The 21,273-nt window shown below is 47.7% G+C and overlaps 1 protein-coding gene across 1 annotated transcript in view; it reads left to right on the forward strand.

Annotated features, from left to right (window-relative positions):
* The window catches only part of LOC310751074 (scavenger receptor class F member 2-like), a 55,868-nt gene that overhangs the window by 9,034 nt on the left and 25,561 nt on the right, over positions 1–21,273 (forward strand). Inside the window, 5 exon segments of the mRNA XM_083589989.1 lie at positions 1,066–1,124; positions 11,481–11,582; positions 12,612–13,131; positions 15,272–15,490; positions 17,881–18,009. Coding sequence (XP_083446115.1) covers positions 1,066–1,124; positions 11,481–11,582; positions 12,612–13,131; positions 15,272–15,490; positions 17,881–18,009 — 1,029 coding nt within the window.

Below are 21,273 nucleotides of genomic sequence, written 5' to 3' on the forward strand. Positions count from 1 at the left end.
TTTTTCTGGGATAGCAAAACATCATGGGGCCAGGCTGTGGGGCTCACCATGTGATTTTAATATATACGTTCGATGTTGGGTGGGAAAATGCAGCCTGCGTAATTCAAGAGGGAGCCAGTGACATCATTGTGGGCATTAGCTGGCGGGAATCTTGTCGCTTAACCAGCTTGATGCCAGTTATGTGAAATGAGCAGTTCTTTATATCAGCAATGTAAGAGCTTTATTGGGGTGTGCACCCAGACAGAATCTGGGAAGGGGGTTTCACATGACCTTTTTTGAGATCTGGAAACAGCCCCTGGGACGGACTCGGGATGCAGCAAAAATTCAGTTTCATTCCCAGTTAAAGGTGAATCTCCCTTATGCACATTTAAGGAAGGGGGTGGTTATGGAGATTAAATGAGGACTATAGCCTGGGAGAAGGGACGCAGGTGGCGCTGTGGGTTAAACCACAGAGCCTAGGACTTGCTGATCAGAAGGTCGGCGGTTCGAATCCCCGCAACGGGGTGAGCTCCCATTGCTCCTGCCAACCTAGCAGTTCGAAAGCACGTCAAAGTGCAGGTAGGGAAGGTAAACGGCGTTTCCGGGCGCTGCTCTGGTTCGCCAGAAGCAGCTCAGTCATGCTGGCCACATGACCCAGAAGCTGTACGCCGGCTCCCTCGGCCAATAAAGCGAGATGAGCGCTGCAACCCCAGAGTCGGCCACGACTGGACCTAATGGTCAGGGGTCCCTTTACCTTTTATAGCCTGGGAGACGAGGGTTCCAGCCCCCAAATGCAGCATAAAGAACCACATCTGCTCCTCTGCCCCTGCTATTTTATTTGTTTACAACATTTATATCTCCAGGTGGGAGGATCTGAACCCTTGGCTTCTCCCAGATCCTAGTTTGCCACTCTTAAGCACTACACTGCCCCTGGCTCATGTGCGTTTGGCCCTTCTCACTGCTGGCACGTGGCCCCCATAAAGTCACCCTTGGGGGAGTGCGGCCCTCGGACTGGGGAGAGAAATGGTTACCTTTTACCCCCCCATGCTGAGCCTTTTCTAACCCCCTCTCTTTCTCTGCCTACAGCTCTGCTGGATTCGTCTGCTGCTCAGGATGGAGGCAACAGGGCGAGGAATGTTTGATAGGTAAGAGCGAGCCTTCCCCCGCTTTTCTCCTCTGTCTCTAAGCAGGATCAAGGCTGCCCAAATAAATAACCCCTTCCCTTTTCAGCTTGAGGAAGGGAGTCCTTTCCCTTCCATCTCCCAAGAGCCTCTAGGGTGATGGTCCCTTGGCATGTACAGCTGCCTTCAGTTTGATGCCCTCCTTCTTGAGGGTCCGCCGGAAGCTGCCTTGTCCCGAATCAGAGCGAAACAGAGATGCCGTTCGCCTGTCTCTCCACCGATATCTCTCTCTCTCTCTCTCTCTCTCTCTCTTTATTTCTCTCTCTTTTCATCTACTTTGCCTGTTTCATTTTCATGCACCTTATTTTTCGCTCCATAAGACACACTTTTTTCCTTCTAAAAAGTAAGGGGAAATGTGTGTGCGTCTTATGGAGGGAATGCAGGCTGCGCAACTATCGCTGAAGGCAGCAGAGCAAGAGGGAGAGCTGAGCAGCTCCTCTTGTTGTGCTACCTTCCCAGCGAAGCAGGATGAGGGACGGAAGGGAGCATTACGGGCGGGCGGACCAGCGGCTCCTTAGCCTGATCCTCCCTCCTCCCTCCTCCTTCCTCTTCCTCTTCTTTTCCCCAGCTGCCTCGGGCTTCTCTCGAGCCTTCCCGAGAGCCCGGCTGCCCGCTAAGCCAGCTGCCTGGCTCTATTCCTCGCAAGCCCCTTGATGTGCTGGAAGCAGCAGCAGCTACGGCATCGGCAGCCCCTGGCAAGGCTCAGGAGCGATCGAATGCATAGTGCAAGGAGGGGAGGGGCCTCAGATTCAGAATATTTTTTTTCTTGTTTTCCTCCTCTAAAAACTAGGTGAGTCTTATGGTCGGGTGCGTCTTATAGAGCAAAAAAATACTGTGGTTCATATCAAGTGTGGGGAACTATAGCCCCTCCAGGTAGAACTACAACTCCCATCATCCTTGGCTACTGGACCGTGCTTGCCAGGGCTGATGGGAACTATGGACCAAAGAAGAGCCTGTGTGAAGAACTCCTTGCTTTGGTCTGTCCTGAATCTCCCAACATTCAACTTCACTGGCTGCCCATGACTTCTAGAGTCAGGAGAGAAGAAGAAATGCTTTTCTCTGGTGGCGTTCTCCATGCCATGCAAAATTTAACACTCTTCTCTCATGACAACTCTTACTACTGCTCAGTATCATCTGCACGGACTGGCAGCAGCTCTCCTGGGTTTCAGAATGCCTTTGTAAATTTTCTGATAGCTCTGTCTTTGCACAGCTTTGCTATAGAGAAGGGGAGCAGCCTGTAGCCTTGTGTTGGATTGTCATACTGTTTAATTGGGATGTAATGCCTTCCTACATTGGGACGCGGGTAGCACTGTGGGTTAAACCCCAGAGCCTAGGGCTTGCCGATCAGAAGGCTGGCGGTTTGAATCCCTGCAGCTCAGTGAGCTCCTGTTGCTCTGTCCCTGCTCCTGCCAACCTGGCAGTTCGAAAGCACGTCAAAGTGCAAGTAGATAAATAGGTACCGCTCTGGTGGGAAGGTAAACGGCGTTTCCGTGCGCTGCTCTGGTTCGCCAGAAGCGGCTTAGTTATGCTGGCCACATGACCCGGAAGCTGTACGCCGGCTCCCTCAGCCAATAAAGCGAGATGAGCGCCGCAACCCCAGAGTCAGTCACGACTGGACCTAATGGTCAGGGGTCCCTTTACCTTTTAATGCCTTCCTACACACAGGCCAGTGATCATCAGTGTTCCTTTTCTAGAAAAAAGAGGTGCCAGAACTCACCGTTAACACCTCCCTTGTTATATTTGCAATGGTGCCCACCTAAGAGGTGCCGGAACTCAGTTCCGGCAAGTTCTGGCTGGGAGGGGGGGAATCCCTGGATTGTAGCCATGCCTTGAAGGCTGGGTTGGGCTTTGAAATGCAGACTCCAGCAACTTGACTAAAACCCTAGGTGTGTCAGCTTTCATTGCTAAAACTCAGCATGTTTGCAGTCCTCATGGCCAGACATGGCTTTATTGCTCCATTTCCCTCTCCTAACCCACGTTCTGCTTTTTGCCATCATCTAAAAATGGCGACGTTCTGATATGGTTTTTTGGTAGAACGCCCAGCTTCACTAGGTGCCTATGAGTTCCAGTGTTGCAAGACAGAGAGGAAAACTTTTCTCTATCTCAGTGGTATGCAGTGAAATTTTTCACAGAGGATCAGTGAGGGCCAGAGGCAGCAGCTTGTGAGGGGATGTCACTCGCATGAGCATCACACTTCCCTCCCTATGTGGGCAGAAGCTTCCCGGGCTTTGGGAAAGGAGGCGCTATGCTTTAATACTTACTGGAAGACATTTAGGGGAATAGCCTAGTCCCCCTGGTCCACTAACCACACAAAACTGCTCCATCTGTTTTCTCCATGCCATGTTTAATCAAGTTAGTAGTCCTCATGACTGCCCAGAGTTGCCTGGAAATTTGAGGGCATCATCTGGGAGAAGTCTCAGGAGACAGATAGGTTGCAGAGGAAGCTTTTCGGTGGTTTTCAGTGGGGGGGGGCAGCTTCACTGCTCTCTAGCTCCTTGCTCTTACCCTGATGGCTGGTAGAAAGTGGATGAATTTCACACGATTGGTGCAGTTTGCAGAATTAGCATTTCATGCTGCAGAATTTGAATTTTGCCAGTGTGTGGCGTGCAGCCCTGGCTCTTGGCCACCTGAGGGAAGAAACAAGGACGCACCATATGTGAGAGGCAGCGGTGGTGTAGTGGTTAGAGTGTCAGACCAGGACCTGGGAGTTCATATTCCCACTTGGCCATGAAGCTCACTGGGCGACTTTGCGCCAGTCTCTGCCTCTCGGCCTAACCTACCTCACAGGGTTATTGTGGGGGCTAAATGAGGAGCGGGGGGGGGGGAGCCAGCATAACACCTTGAGCTCCTGGGAGAAAAGAAGGTGAGATACAATTCCATGTATGCAATTTATTCATGCAGTAAATACAGTGGTACCTCAGGCTACATACGCTTCAGGTTACAGACGCTTCAGGTTACAGACTCCGCTAACCCAGAAATATTACCTCGGGTTAAGAACTTTGCTTCAGGATGAGAACAGAAATCGTGCTCCGGCGGCGTGGCAGCAGCGGGCGGCCCCATTAGCTAAAGTGATGCTTCAGGTTAAGAACAGTTTCAGGTTAAGAACGGACCTCCGGAACAAATTAAGTACTTAACCCGAGGTACCACTGTAAACAAATGCCCCAATACAGCTTATTTTAAATCAGGCTCTTCCGAGGCAAGGCCAGTGGTGGTGTAGGGGTTTGAGTGTCGGACTAAGACCTGGGAGACCAGGGTTCGAATCCTCCCACTTGGCTATGAAGCTCACCGCCTGTGATCTCGGGGTCTAGTCGCTGCCTCTTGGGGTCATTTTGGGGATTAAATGAGGAAGGGGAGCAGAACCAGGTACGCCACTTTGAGCCACTTGGACAAAAGGGGTGGGTGGAAGTACAATAAATAAACAAATGCCCCCTGAACAGCCCGGGTACAGGGAGCAGGGTCGCCGTCCCCCGTTCGCTCTTAGCAGTTGTCGCTTGCCCAGGCAAAAAGCTGGAAGAAAGGAAGCAGCAGTTTCTCCACCGCTCCTTCACTGTTCTCTGTTGTCCGTAGCCAGAAGGTCCCCTCTCGGCGCTGGAACTTGGCATCCCCAGGTTCCGGCTGGAATCCTTTGTAGAACTCGGCCGAGTGGGGAGAGGGAGGCTGCACAAGTTCTCGGGACTTGGAGTCCCAAGGCGCTGCTGGGAAACTTGGAGGAGCTATTTTTGGAGGCCTAGTAAATCCGCCGCCGTTCCAGTTGGCTGAGGCCCCCCTTCCTTTCCTGTGGAGTAATATTTCTCGGTGCTGATCAACAGCGGCCGCCTCCTGGCCTCGGGAGCAGCCAGCCTGTGTGTGTGTGTGCGTGCATGCGTCTGTGCAATTGTCAAGCTTGGTGTTCGAATCTCCAGGTCGGCAGCAGACCTGCTGTAAGCCGAGGGGCTTCTGCCTCCTCTGGTGATGTTTGTTTGGGGCAGAAAAAAGAAAGTCCTTCACTCAGGGTAGAGCGAAACTATGGCACTCCCTCCTGAAGGAGGCACAGATGGGCACTACCCTAGATGGCTTTAAAAGAGGATCTGACCAATTAATAGAGGAAAAGGCTATTGATGGGTACCAGCCACAGTGGCTGCGCTCTGCCTCCCCAGTTAGAGGCAGCAATGCTTCTGAATACCAGCTGCTGGAAACCGCAGGAGGAAAGAGTTTCTGTTGCACTCAGGTCCTGTTGTGGGTTTCCCACAGACCTGTGGGCAGCCCCTGTGAGAACAGGATGCTGGACTAAGTGGATAGCTCAGGTGGTTAGAGCGTGGTGTTGACAATGCCAAGGTCGCAGGTTCGTTCCCCGTAAGGACAGCTGCATTGCGGGGGATTGGATTAGGTGATTCTCAGGGTCCCTTCCAACTCTACAATTCTACGATTCCTTTATTTATACATACATGCATGCATGCATACATACATACATACATACATACCCTGCCCATCTGGCTGGGTTTCCCAGCCACTCTGGGCAGCTTCCAACAGAATATTAAAAACATGAGAAAATATCAAACAGCTTCCAACAGAATATTAAAAACATGAGAAAATATCAAACATAAAAAACTTCCCTAAATAGGGCTGCCTTCAGATGTCTTCTAAAAGTTAGATACAGTCATACCTTGGGTTACAGTCGCTTCAGGTTGCGTTTTTTCAGGTTACGGACCGCCGAAACCCAGAATTACCAGAACGAATTACTTCTGGGTTTAGGCAGCCGTGCATGCGCAGAAGCGCTAAATTGCACTTTGCGCAGACGCAGAAGCACCAAATCGCAACCTGCGCATGCGCAGATGTGCCACTGCGGGTTGCGAACACTGCGGGTTGCGAACGTGCACCCTGCATGGATCACGTTCGCAACCCAAGCATCCACTGTAGTTTCCTTGAGGTGTTCCACAGGGCGGGCGCCACTACCGAGAAGGCCCTCTCCCTGGTAACCTCACTTCTCACAGGGAGGGAACCGCCAGAAGGCCCTTGGAGCTGGACCTCAGTGTCCGGGCTGAACAATGGGGGTGGAGACGCTCCTTCAGGTATACAAGGCCGAGGCCATTTAAGGCTTTAAATGTCAGTTTGAATTGTGCTTGAAAACGTACTGGGAGCCAATGTAGGTCTTTCAGGACTGGTGTTATAGGGTCTCGGCGGCCACTCCCAGTCACCAGTCTAGCTGCTGTGGCTTGGTGGGCCATTGGCCCAATCGAGCAGGCTCTTCTGATGGGGCAGATGGGAGTTCTTGTCCAAAACAGCTGAAGGCTGGTAAAAAAAAAAAGTCTTAAGCTTTCACAAATGAAAGGGACAGCGGTCCCCGGATGCTTGTGCCATCACAAATTCCTTAGTCCTTAATGTGCCCCAGGACTCTTCTTTTTTGCCGCCCCCTCTGGAAACGGTTGCCACGCGGGAAAGCTAGCGATACTCCTCTGCATTTTGCCTGTGTATTTAAAAGGCTGAATAACCAACTAATACCTCAGAGTTCTTCTAACTAACTCCCCCCTCCCTCAACTCCTCCTTTGCATGTCTGTAGCGCCTTGGCCGGATCCTACCCAAAGCACTTCCGCTGGGGCCAGAGTAGTGTCTCCACCATCCATGGGGTAAGTAAGTGCTTTGCCTGCCATCTCACAGGTGTTGGGAACTGGGTGTTCTCTGGGGGTTTTCGATTTTAAAAAATCTTCCTGTGTGCATGCTAAACTCTTAGCCTGCTGCCGCCTAATAATGTCTCTGTGCTTTTCTAGATTTCTTTCTGGTGTCCGTCTTTGGGCTTTCTGGAACCTTCTGCCTCCTTCCCATGTGGGGACTGTGTACCTGTCAATGTCCTTTCAGTGGCGGTTCCCAGGCGGGAAAATGAGGCACTTTTCTCAGGGATTAGTCTGGTTCTTAAGAAGCAAAGGCTTGAATTGGAAACCTGAAGGAAGGATGGTGTTCTCAGCAGCCTCTTCCATTTGTATTGGAGCAGGGGGGGGTTGCCTCTGCCTGCAGTCTCCCGTCCCACGAGTGACCTAGTCTGGAAATCTTCAGTGTGCAGCCTGCTAAAGACCCATGCCCTCATGAAGGAAGGTTGATGATGCTGTAAGTGAACTAGCCCTACAACACAACCTTTTTAGGTTCCTGTCACCTGGCTGAGCAATAGTAAACAGCGCCCCCAAATTTCAACCACTTTCCATTTTCGGTTTTTCTTCTGTAAACGGAACACATCCCAAAAAAACCATCCGATTTCTACAAATAGGGTGGTGTTTGTTTGCCTACCCCACTATTACTAACCTGTTGAGGTAAAAAATAAAAAAGTCTTGTGTTTGGTTTTCAAAGTAACCCAGAGAAGCTAAAAACTCTCTAACTTCTAGGCGCCTGAATCGTGGAAAGAAGCATTTATCACATTGATTCCAAAGTCAGAAACTGAAAAGACACAACTCAAGAATTACCGTCCCATCTCCCTTTTAAATGTGGATTACAAAATATTTGCAGATGTTTTGGCACGAAGATTTAAGAAAGTTTTAAGTGAGATAATCCATAAAGACCAGGCAGGCTTTCTCCCGGGCAGACATATGTTTACTAACACAAGGAACATCATAGACATATTGGAACTTTTACAAACAAACATAAACACTAAAGCAGTTTTAATTTTTATAGACGCGGAGAAAGCCTTTGACAACATATCTTGGAAATTTATGAAGGGGAATTTAAAAGAAATGGGAGTGGGACGGGGGTTTGAGAACGGGATTGAGGCAATATATTCAGAACAAAAGGCTAAACTGATAGTTAACAATGTGGTTACAGAAGAGTTTAAAATTGAAAAAGGTACACGACAAGGCTGCCCGATTTCCCCATTACTGTTTATTTCGGTTCTGGAAGTGCTCCTGAATATGATTAGGGGGGACCGGTTGGTGGAAGGGATTCAGGTCGGAGCGAAACAATATAAACTTAAAGCTTTTGCAGATGACCTAGTTCTGACATTACAGGAGCCGGAGTCTAGTTTGAAAAGAGTACTACAACTGATTCAAAACTTTGGTCGAGTGGCAGGATTTAAGTTAAATAAGCAAAAAACTAAAGTTTTGGGGAAAAACGTGACAGATATTGAGTTGGAACAGCTTCAGAAAGAGACAGAACTAAATGTGGTTAAAAAAGTTAAATACCTAGGGGTAAACATAACAGCAAAAAATCTGAGTTTATTTAAAGATAATTATGAAAAATGTTGGTCAGAGATTAAGAGAGACTTGGATAGTTGGTCAAGACTAAAACTTTCTTTGTTAGGCCGAATAGCTGCCATCAAGATGAATGTATTGCCAAAAATGTTATTTTTGTTTCAGACACTGCAGATTGTAGACAAGACAGAGTGCTTCCGGAAGTGGCAGAAAGATATTTCTAAATTTGTCTGGCAGGGCAAAAAGCCCAGAATCAAATTTAAAATATTAACAGATGCGAAAGAAAGAGGGGGCTTTGCCCTGCCAGATTTAAAGTTGTATTATGAAGCTGCAGCTTTCTGCTGGTTAAAAGATTGGTTACTTCTTGAAGATACGGATGTCTTGGATTTGGAAGGTTTTAATAATGCGTTTGGATGGCATGCATATTTATGGTATGATAAAGCTAAGATAAATAAGGCCTTCAAGAACCATATTGTCAGAAAATCAGTTTTTAATGTCTGGACAAAATATAAAGACTTACTGGAGAATAAAACTCCGAGGTGGCTGTCACCCCTGGAGGCTAAGGCTCGGAAAAGAGCCAATATGGAGGCCAACTGGCCAAAATATTGGGAGATAATAGAAAAGGATGGTGACAACTGGAAATTGCAGAGTTTAGAAAAGATGAGAGACAAAGTGCGAGACTGGTTACACTATGCTCAGATTAAAGAAGTGTTTAAAAATGACAAAAAGCTAGGATTCCAAGTGGAAAAGTCAAAGTTAGAAACTGAACTGTTAGAACCTAAGACTAAGGTACTTTCAAGAATGTATAACTTGCTGCTGAAATGGAACACACATGACGAAATGGTAAAATCAACAATGATAAAATGGGCGCAGGATATTGGGTATAATATTATGTTTGAAGATTGGGAAAGGTTGTGGACCTCTGGGCTGAACTTCACTGCATGTAATGCGTTGAAGGAAAATGTGATGAAAATGATGTATAGATGGTACATGACCCCTGTTAAACTGGCTAAAATATACCATTCGTCTGATAGCAAATGTTGGAAATGTAAGGAAAATGAAGGAACATTTTTTCACCTCTGGTGGACCTGCCCTAGAGTGAAGGCCTTTTGGGAGAAGATATATAATGAATTAAAAAAGGTGTTTAAATACACCTTTACTAAGAAATCAGAGGCCTTTCTCCTGGGTATTGTCGGCCAGAGTGTGTTAAAAAAGGACAGAACATTCTTTTTGTACGCAACAACAGCAGCAAGAATATTAATTGCCAAGAATTGGAAAACTCAGGAGCTACCCACTGTGGAAGAATGGCAGATGCAACTGATGGACTATATGCAATTAGCCGAGATGACCGGCAGAATTCGAGACCAGGGAGAAGAAAGGATGGAAGAAGACTGGAGGAAATTTAAGATTTATTTACAAAAATATTGTAATTTGGCTGAGTGCTGAATTGGATGCCAGTGCAGACAATTGTCTACCATTAAATTAGATTTAAGGCTGAATTATATGTCAAACCAAATTAAGATTATTAATTAAGATGAGTTAAATGATAATTTGTTTGAAATTAATTTAATAATGATGTAAGTGTATGCGGGAGGTGTGGGGGAGTCCCATGTAACAATTGAGAGATGTTAAATGGACAATGATAAGTGGTGCTTATCTAATATATGCTTTATTTGAAAACTTCAATAAATATATTATAAAAAAAAAAAAAAACTCTCTAACTTCTGACACACCCCACCTGGTTCTACTTGGAGCCATTTTACCATCCCAAAGCCTATTTTATTTTCGCTCGGGTTTTTTGTTTGTTTGTTTGCTTGCTTCATAAAATTGATTCACTGCTTGATAGTAAAAAAAAGAAAAGAAATAATGCCTCAAAGCCGTTTATAAAACAGTCATATCAAGAAAAAATTACAACCCTACTATAAAACTGACAAAAGTTAGAATACCGAATCAAATTTAAAACCTTCCTCCAAAACTGTCCCTGTCACTCTCTTAGTTTCTATTTTAAAACGCTGCATTGTCTGCCCAACGTGAGCTACCTTCTTTTAACCAAGAGTCGGGACCCCAGGGTCCATCTAGTCTGACCCCCCGCATTTATTCATTGCAGTCCATCTTTGCTATTATCTGCTGGAGTTTCTCCACAGAGACTCCAGCGTCAGGAAGACAGTCCTGTGCACACTTATTCGGGAGCAAACCTCAATTAACACAATGTGATATACTCCTAAGTAAACTTGTTTCTGGTAATTAATTCTCTCAGGAGCCCAGAGTGACCCAGACCCAGCCGCGCTAATACGTTCTTGAAAACCTAAGCACTGCTAATAGCATTATAAACACAGTTTAAAGCGCTATTACGAAAGGTTTAAAGCCATTCTCTCAAGGTTTGTCAGGAACAGTGTCTTGCAGACGCCCAATGCCTGAGTGAGCAGGAATGTTTTAAACTGAATGCCAGTCCTGAGGGAGATAGGCACACCTCACCAGAGAGGGTGTTCCACACACAGGGAGCCACCACTGAAAAGGTCTTGTCAGGGGGTCAGTACCAACTAGGTAGCACCAACGAGTCCTCACCTACCAATCGTAGGGTCCAAGATGGTTGATATTGGGGAAAGCACCCATTTAGGTACTCAGGCCCCAATTCAGATAGAACTTGATACGCTCGTACTAGGCCTTGAATCGGGCCTAGTAGTTCAGCAGCAGCCAGTGCAGCCTTTTCAGGACCAGCGATGCATGTTCCCTTCAAGAATATGCACCATTATCCGCCCCATTCTGCCCTAGCTGCAGCCTGCAGGCCGTCTTCAAGGGCAGCCCCACATTCAACACATTGCAGTAGTGAAGCAGAAGGTCACTAGCGCATGGGCAACTGAGGCCAGGCTATGCCAGTGTAGGAATGGTCATAGCTGGCAAACCAGCATCCTTTTCTGTGGGCATTCCTTCAAGGTTTGTTTGGTGTGTTTCTTCCAATTAGCTGCCCTTCATCCCTCTCTGAACTGACACTCCAGCCAAGTTAGTCACCTGCTGACACCCGCTAGGGGGTCTCTTGCTTAGTGGCACCTCTGTTGGGTGCGCAAGGGTAGGGGAGAGGCTCCCACCCTCTTCGCACGGGTGTCCCGCCAGCCGTCAGTTCCACATGTCCCCGTTTTCCTCAGTTATCCCCTCTCTCTCTTTCCCCCTCTAGCCGCGTGCGAGGGAAACTTCACCTGCAAGGACAATGAGGTCTGCGTGAGGCCCAACGAATGCCGCTGCCGCCATGGTTACTTTGGTGCCAATTGTGAAACCAGTGAGTACAGAGGACAGGGCCGTGTAGTGGTTACAGCGCCATACTAGGACCCAGGAGAGGCTTGAGGGCCAGTCACTGCCTCTCAGCCTGAGCTGCCTCACAGGGTGGTTGGTGGGAATTAAATGAGGAGGGGAAGCTATGTGTGTGTGTGTGTGTTTAAATTGACAGCATTTTTAGCACCTTGATGGTTTTACTAAGCGGTCCACTGTAAACGGCTTAGAGGCCTTCTGTTCTGGTACATGGTATCTCATTTTTGTTAAATATAAAATAAAAGGGCTATTCAGAGTTGACCTGTGACATTTCAATTCTTCAAGGTTGAATATGCATATACTGAACATTTAAAAATTGAAATGACACATACAGTCATACCTCTTGTTGTGTTCGCTTCATGTTGTGGATTTTCGGGTTGCGGCAAACCCGGAAGTGTATACTTCCGGGTTTCGCCGCATACGCAAAAGCATTCTGCACGCTTTGCGCATGCGAAGAAGCGCTCCAGAACGGATCGTGTCTGCAACTAGAGGTACCACTGTATATGAAGCCGTATTCCATAATATATATACAACAAAACCTCTATGTTAAGGGCTGTATTGAATGTTTTTTATTATTATCATTATCATTGATTTATTAATTGCCTTCTAAATAAGACGATTTATGCAACTCAGCCAGATGGGTGGGTATTATTATTATTATTATTATTATTATTATTATACTGTTCATAAAAACACAACTACATCAAATATATTTTAAACAAGACTCTCCTACTGGGTGGTAGTCATCCACGTTTTACGCAGAGTAGACCCATTGAAATTCACAGGCCTTGCTTAGTCATGCCCAGTATAAAACGCACTGTACACACCTCTACATTTACACCCGTTGCTCTGCCTACTTTGGCCTGTGGCCCTGCCCACCACATCATGTGGCCCTCAGAAGAAGGGAATGTGGCCCTTGGTCTCAACTTTTTTAAAAAAAACATGTTCCCGCTCCCCCAGCCCCTGTGCTAACCTTACTGTCGTCACCCCCCCCCCACAGAGTGTCCCCGCCAGTTCTGGGGCCCCGACTGCAAGGAGATGTGCCAGTGCCACCCCAACGGGCAATGCGAGGACGTGACGGGCCAATGCACCTGCAACGCCAACCGCTGGGGGCCCAAGTGCGAGAACGCCTGCCTGTGCAAGCACGGCAAGTGCGACCAGAAGACCGGCAAGTGCACCTGCGAGCCCAACTGGTGGGGCCCCCAGTGTTCCAGCGCCTGCTACTGCAGCCTCAACTCCCAGTGCGACCAGCAGGTGGGCACCTGCATCTGCCAGCCGGGCTGGTGGGGCCGCAGCTGCAACAACCAGTGCTCCTGCAACAACTCGCCCTGCGAGCAGTTCACGGGCCGGTGCCAGTGCCGGGGGCGCACCTTCGGCCCCCGCTGCGACCGCTACTGCCAGTGCCACATGGGCAAGTGCAACCAGCTGGACGGAACCTGCACCTGCGAGCCAGGATACCGGGGGAAGTTCTGCAGGGAGCCCTGCCCGGCCGGATTCTACGGGCAAGGCTGCCGGAGGAGGTAAGGCAGGGGGGGCAGCGGTCATAGAATCATAGAACCTTAGTAAAGGTAAAGGGACCCCTGACCATTAGGTCCAGTCGTGGCCGACTTTGGGGTTACGGTGCTCATCTCGCTTTACTGGCCGAGGGAGCTGGCGTACAGCTTCCGGGTCATGTGGTCAGCATGACTAAGCCGCTTCTGGCAAACCAGAGCAGCGCACGGAAACGCCGTTTACCTTCCCTCCGGAGTGATACCTATTTATCTACTTGCACTTTGATGTGCTTTCGAACTGCTAGGTTGGCAGGAGCAGGGACTGAGCAACGGGAGCTCACCCCGTTGCAAGGATTCGAACTGCCGACCTTCTGATCGGCAAGTCCTAGGCTCTGTGGTTTAACCCACAGCGCCACCCGCGTCCCTCATAGAACCTTAGGAGACCCCCAAAGATCATCTGGTCCAATTCCCCAGCCAAGAGTCCCCTGCGAAACATGTGTGGCGAAATTGCAAATCATGCCTAGCAGAAACTCATGCACCGAAAGGTGGATCAGTGCTCTGGTTTTGGGGGAACGAGGGATGGCCCAGAATAATATCCCCAAGCCCCGCCCCTGATTCCTCCCACTTAGTCACGCCTCCTCAGCTTCCCACCATGGGAGCCAGCATGGTGTAGTGGTTAAGATCAGTGGACTCGTAATCTGGTGAACCGGGTTTGTGTCTCCGCTCCTCCACATGCAGCTGCTGGGTGACCTTGGGCTAGTCACACTTCTCTGAAGTCTCACAGCCCCACTCACCTCACAGAGTGTTTGTTGTGGGGGAGGAAGGGAAAGGAGATTGTTAGCCACTTTGAGACTCCTTAAGGGGAGTGAAAGGCGAGATATCAAGTTCAAACTCCTCCCCTTCTTCTCCTTCTCCTTCTTCTTCTTCTTCTTCTTCTACTACTACTACTACTATTTAGCTTTCCTGTAAACTAGAATGTGAGAAGAGCTTTGTACCTGGTTCAGGCCAAAAAGGTCCCATCTTTTTTTCTCTTTTCTTTTTGAAATAATTTTCATTTGATTTTACAAACACAAAGTTATAACAATACCAAGTAGATAACCATACATTGAGATTTCTCTCAATCTCCCGACTTTTCCCCCTCCCCACCGTGGGTCCATCTTCAGCTACATATTGTTTCGCAATCCATATAGTAATATCTCTCCATATTTGTCCCCAGCATTTGTTACATTACAAGTGTTATTAAAATCCTGCTAATGTTTTTATCTGCTTACAGTGGTCTCCTAAAAAAGTTGCAGATTTCCCCCACCCTTTCTTAGTTTTTATCTTCTTGGTTCCTGAGCTTTCCAATCAGTTTTGCCATTTTGGCATACCCCAACAGCTTAATTTGCCATTCCTCTCTGGTAGGGACTTCCATTTCTAAGCTAGTAGCATCCGTGCTGCTGTTGTCGCATACATAAAAAGTCTTTTCTGCTTTTTTGCGATCTTGGTACCTACAATTCCTAATATAAAAGCTTCTGAGTTTTGTTTTGTTTTACAAAAGTTATTTTAAACATTTTTTTCAGTTTATTATATATCATTTCCCAGAATGCTTTTATTACCTTACACAGCCACCATATGTGATAAAAGGTACCTATCTAGCCCAATCTCTGGAAACTGTGGGTTTCCATGTTCCTAAATGGTTAGCTTTTTGAAGTGCACAGAACAAGTCCTCCTTGCCTTACCCCATTCATCTTCTCCAGAGTCACCCTAGGCCAGTGGTGGCCAAACTTGGTCCTCCAGCTGTTTGGGGACTACAATTCCCATCATCCCTGACCATTGGTCCTGTTAGCTAGGGATGATGGGAGTTGTAGTTCCAAAACAGCTGGCGGGCCAAGTTTGGCCACCACTGGCCTAGGAGCTCATCTTCAGTAGCTGACTCACCACCTTAAATTCTGATTGGCTCCCATCAGTACTAAAAGGGAGGCGTCTTCTCTGTAGCTAAAAAAACCCCTCTCCTTTCATGTTCATTGGACAGTTCTAGGATGCTAGAGGGTGGGACCCTGCTGCAGAAATAGTAACAGGCTTTGCACCCCCTGTGCCCCCAGCCTGCTACACTTGGGGAGGACCAGTTACTTTGCAGGGCTTTGTTGATCTCCTTCCTGACTGACCTGCCTCTCTGTGGCTTTTCCAGGTGTGGGCAATGCAAGGAGCTTCAGCCCTGCACCATTGCGGACGGGCGCTGCCTGGCATGCGAAGCTGGCTGGAACGGCACCAAGTGCGACCAGATCTGCTCGGCAGGCTTCTACGGGGAGGGCTGTGACCAAACCTGCCCTCCCTGCAAGGACGGCCACACCTGCAACCACATCAATGGCAAGTGTTCCCACTGCAATCCTGGCTGGATCGGGGACAGGTGAGTCTAGCAAGGGCGTTTGGCGTGGGCTTGTCAAGGGCCCGTAGAGCACCAGGCTGTGAGTTGCCCTACCTCCATCTTTATTACCACAGTGCAGTGGTAGAGCAATAACAATAACGACAGTAATAACGATCCCTGTGTTGACATTTCCATTCCACCTTAAGGAACAGACATGGAATTGTTACGTGTCACATGTCTGTTTACATTCCAGCACAGTATGCTGGGAACTTCTGTTGTGTGTATAGCTGTTGCTTTTAGCTGTTATTTCTGAGACGACATGAGAGAGAGAGACAACATGTTTCTTTGTCCTGATTTATGATTAATAAATCTGTAGTTGTTGTATGCTTCCACAAGCCTCACGCCTATTCTCTGTGCACAGTTCGATCTGCTGATAGTGTGCCCTGGCTGAGTAAGCCCAGGTTGCTGATTTACGTCGGAGCAGAGGTGATGGTCTTCGCAGCGGGACAGCTGGAAAGGAATGGCCCAGCCGGGGCTAGCCAGCTGGCCTCCCGGCCCTCTGCATGCCGACACTCTGTACTTGCTTGCCTGATGGTTACAGGGCAGGCAGATTTTAGGCTTGTCAGATCTACTTTGTTTTATATTAGATTTCCAGCCTCTGAAACACCTGGTGCAAAATGCATATTGTCAGAGGCAGGATGGTTCTGAATGCCAACTTGGGGGGGGAGCAGGTTTGGGGCTTCCTTTTGAAGCATCTGGTTGGCCACTGTAAGAACAGGAAACTGGACTAGGTGGTCTGATTCAGCATAACCTTAAAAGACAGAGAGGATTCAAGTGCAGAGTGGCTCTGAGCACATTCTGAGCCCAACAATTAGTTTTCAGAACCAAAACTGAAGTGGAGATACAAATGTCCACTCCTAGTTAGAGTTAAGAACATAAAAAGAGTGTGTTGGGTCAGGCCAATGGCCCATCTAGTCCATCATCCTGTTTGCACAGTAGCCAAGAAGGCAGGCAGGACCCGAGCACAAGAACAGTCTCCTTTCCTGCATGCAGTTTTCAGCAACTGGTCTTCAGACGTCTTGCTGCCTCCATGGTTGGAGCATAACCGTCATGGCTAATAGCTATCCAAATTCGCCATGAATCTGTCCATTCTTCTTTCAAAGCCACCCAACGTCACTGTGGGAGCGAGTTCCACAGTTTAACTACATGTTGCTTGGGGGAGAAGTGCTTTTTAAATAAATAAATAAAAATCCATCCTGAATCTTCCAACGTTCGGTTCTCAATTTCAGCAGCCCGATTTAGAAATACATAAACGTTGCTGCTGCTGTTATCAAGAGCTGGAAACGCTTACTAATCTACTGCAAATCAGGCAGAGATCTAACGGCAGATCCTGATCTGTTCTCCACCCACTTGTGGTCAAGGCAATGAACTGCTGGAGATGGTGATGTGAAAAAGTTGTGTCAGTAAACTAAGAAGCAGAAGCAAAAAGCTGCTGCTGTTGTTTTTTTCAAAAAAAATATTAAAGATTTTTGTGATACAAAAAAAACCAAATAAACAAGGAAAAATAGATACAATATAGCACCTCCACTTTCAGCTCCTAGGGTCTTTTTTTTTACAGTCTGTTTACATTTGAAATGAGGCACTATTGTCATCGATTTTGGGGGGAAAGAGGAGAGGGAGGGAGGGGTTGGGGGTGATTATCTGTTCATTCTATAGCAGGGTTTTTATGTCAGCATCTCATGGGTAGGTCCTTTATTTATATAGTTATCTTTTTATTGGTGCTGTGAGAGATTGGAGGGTCCAGGGTTTGCTTGGTTTTGGTTGTTTGGTTGCAGTATGGTTTGTTTGTATGTGAGGGGGGAGGTGTTGTTGTGTCAGCCATATTGATCTGTATCCTGTTGGGGGAGGAATGGGTAACAACAATAACAACAATTTATTATTTATAGCCCGACCATCTGGCTGGGTTTCCCCAGCCACTCTGGGTGGCTCCCAATCAAATAATAATAATAATAATAATAATAATAATAAAGTGACAAAACATCAAACATTAAAAGCTTCCCTAAACAGGGCTGCCTTCAGATGTTTTCTAAAAATCAGATAGTTGTTTATTTCCTTGACATCTGATGGGAGGGCGTTCCACAGGGCAGGTGCCACTACCGAGAAGGCCCTCTGCCTGGTTCCCTGTAACCTCACTTCTCGCAGGGAGGGAACCACCAGAAGGCCCTCAGAGCTGGACCTCAGTGTCAGGGCTGAATGATGGGGGTGAAGACGCTCCTTCAGGTATACTGGGCCGAGGGCTTTAAAAGTCAGTACCAACACTTTGAATTGTGCTCGGAAACGTACAACAGCCGTTGTGCTGAAAGCTGTTCTGAGAGCGGCTGTTCCTTCTTGTTGCCCCCCACTCCCCGCTCACCATCTTGAACTTCCTCCAGGTGTGAGACGAAGTGTCGCAATGGGACCTACGGTGAGAACTGCGCCTTTGTCTGCAACGACTGTTTCAATGGCACCTGCGACTTCGAGTCCGGGCGCTGCCTCTGCCGGCCAGGCTTCCAAGGAATTTGGTAAGTGACTCAGCACCCCAATGCAGGGTCTCCATTCTGCTCTTTTCATTATTCCTGTACAGACCTGCCACCTGCTTCACAAAGAAGAAGCTTGGATAGCTCAGCTGGTTGCAGCGCAGTGCTGATAATAATAAGATTTTAGGATGACCCCCATTTTGGGACAGCTGCGTATTCCTGCATAGCAGGGGGTTGGACTAGATGATCCTCAGGACCCCTTCCAACTCTATGAATCTGTGTACGATAAGTTTAAAATGCTAAATATTCAACTAAATGAAGTATAAAAAAACACCTTTCTACAATTGTGCGGCTGATATGCCACAAAACAGTTATCACTTACTTGACGCAGTTTATGAATTGCTTCCCATAATGTACGTCGAAGCAATTTTGCAAGGGAAGCAGTTGAAAGCTGTTCCATGTATGAGAACATTGGCCGCTGTGAGAGAAGGATGCTGGACTAAATGGGCCACTGGTCTGATCCTGCAGGCTCTTATGATGCCCTTATGTTCTTACAGTGAGGGGAAAAGTATTTGATCCCCTGCTAAATTTGCTCGTTTGCCCTCTGACAAAGAAATGACCAGTCCATAATTTTAATGGTAGGTTTATTGTGGCTGTGAGAGACAAAATAACAACAGGAAAACCCCCAGAAACCCAGAAGACAATAGTCAGAGATTGATGTGCATTATAATGAGTGAAATAAGTATTTGATCCCTTTGCAAAAGATGACTTAGTACTTGGTGGCAAAACCCTTGTTGGCAATTACAGAGGTCAGACGTTTCTTGTAGGTGGCCACCAGGCAAATTTAGCAGGGGATCAAATACTTCCCCCCCCCTCACTGTAAGTCTGTTCTGCCAGGTTTTGGTGTGGGTCAGGTGTAACTAGAGAAAAGTGAAAAGCTAAACAAAAAGAGTCCTATAGTTGTGCTCCATTGGGCTTTTTCCTCCCAGGCCATAATAATGTGTTTGTGTTGGGGGTGGTGTTGTTGTGGTTTTTTTAAAAAAATCTCCTGATTCCCCCCCAACAACACCAACCCAGGGAAAGAAATGAAAGTGTTTTCACAGCTGACCCTCTGCACTTTGCTTTCTTTTGCACTCATTTAAAGATGACTCGGAACAGCAAAGTGTCCCCCAGAAAATCACCCGTGTCATTTTCTTAGTTTCTAGAGGATAAGGGGTTAGAGGGATGCGGGTGGCGCTGTGAGTTAAACCACAGAGCCTAGGGCTTGCCGATCAGAAGGTCGGCGGTTCGAATCCCTGTGACGGGGTGAGCTCCCGTTGCTGGGTCCCTGCTCCTGCCCACCTAGCAGTTCGAAAGCACGTCAAAGTGCAAGTAGATAAATAGGTACCACTCCGGCAGGAAGGTAAACGGTGTTTCCGTGCGCTGCTCTGGTTCGCCAGAAGCGGCTTAGTCATGCTGGCCACATGACCCGGAAACTGTACGCCGGCTCTCTCAGCCAATAAAGTGAGACGAGCACCGCAACCCCAGAGTCGTTCGTGACTGGACCTAATGGTCAGGGGTCCCTTTACCTTTTTAGAGGATAAGAAAAGCTGTGCTGGATCAAGCCAATGCCCATCTAGTCCAGCATCCTTCTTCTTTGGTGATCACTCATAGCCGAATAAGATTGTCTTCCATAAACACAGTTTTAAAAGTGAGTCCGTAAGTGACTGTGGAGGCCAATTCTGGATCCACACATCCTTCCACAGTGGGGACATAGGTTTCCGGGCAGGAGTTGAGCACAGTGAGGGTTTGCCAAGCGTGCCTTCCTCTTAGCGCGTTTCTCCCTTTCGTCTTGAGTTTGAGTGTCTTCACAGTCTGTGACACCTTTGGTAAAGGCTGTTCTCCAATTGGAGCACTCGCAGGCCAGTGTTTCCCAGTTGTCAGTGTTTATACTACATTTATTAAGATTTGCCTTTGAACGTCTTTTGCTCTTTTGCTGACCACCAGCATAACGCTTACCATTTTTAAGTTCGAAAGCATTTCTGCAGAAGCAGAGCATGGACATCATGGTTAGTAGCCACTGATAGCCCTATCCTGCAATCCTCTTTCAAAGCCATTCAAGTTAGTGAGCGTCACTGCCTCCTGTAGCAGTGAGTTCCGCAGTTTAACGGTGCGCTGGAAACATTGCAAAGTTGCAAAAGAAAGAGCAAATTGCAAGTTGGCCCACTGAATCCCAAGTCATTTTCAGATGATATAAATCTTTTTAAAAGACATTTTTCAAAAACTGCATCATGTTCTTCCTCTTTGCCTCCGGATCTGGATTTCTCGTCTCCTGGGAATTAAGGGAGAAACCAGCTTTTTATTACTGCTGCTGTTCTACCGAGAGCTGGCCTGATTACATTTGGCTGCTTAGTCTGTTTCCAAGGCTCAATTTGGGCTCAGTGAACCATACCAGGGGGTTTTTTGGGGGGGGTAGTTCCACTGGGGCGTCTCGCTGTCTTCTTCCTTAACTCTGTTAGCACAGCCCACTCTGCAAGTTTTGCCTTCAGACCATTACTCATCACTTCCTCTGTCAGCTCCAATCTGCAGCGGGGCCTTGCTTGCATTTTTCCATTTCTTGACAAATACTTGGTTTATTTTCAGCGCAGCAAGCACTTCTCTCTGGAAGTGTATATGGGAACTTCTCCCCCACTTTCTCACATCTTAGTATATGTGCCAAAAGTCATCTGTCTGTCACCGGATGAGAGCCGTTCCATTTGTTGTTGTGCGATGTTAAGAGCCCTCGTATCCAGCACGTGCAATTCTAGCGTTCGGGAGGAGCATTGCTCAGTGGTTAGAGCATCCGCTTCGCATGCAGGAGGTCCCAGGGTTCAATCCCCAATGGCACCTCCAGGCAGGGCTGGGAGCACCCGCTGCTTGAAACCCTGGAGAGCCTCTGCCAGTCAGAGTTGGTAGTACTGAGGTAGAGGGACCAATGATGTGAATCAGTATAAGGCTGCCTTATACAGTGACAGGGAAGATTTATATAAAGAAGGTCCCAGGTTAAGTCCCTGGCATCTCCGGGTATGGCTGGGCGAGAATCCCTGCCTAGAGAGCTGCTGCCAGTCAGTGCTGACACCACTAGGCTAGATGCTGATGTTTGTTGCCCACAGCAGCCCTGGCAAACGGAGGAACCTGCGCAGCTTCAGAGCTGTGTCAGCAGATGGAAAGCCCTGAGCAGGCTAAAAATAAGATTTGGTCAGGAGTTACTCATCAGCTTGCTTGCTGGCTACCGAGAATGACTGTGTGTTCAAACGGGCTCCGTGGTGTGATTGTTTTGCAAGCGAAAGC

The sequence above is a fragment of the Podarcis filfolensis genome (assembly GCF_964270895.1).
Source record: "Podarcis filfolensis genome assembly, chromosome: 16".
Taxonomy (NCBI): domain Eukaryota; kingdom Metazoa; phylum Chordata; class Lepidosauria; order Squamata; family Lacertidae; genus Podarcis; species Podarcis filfolensis.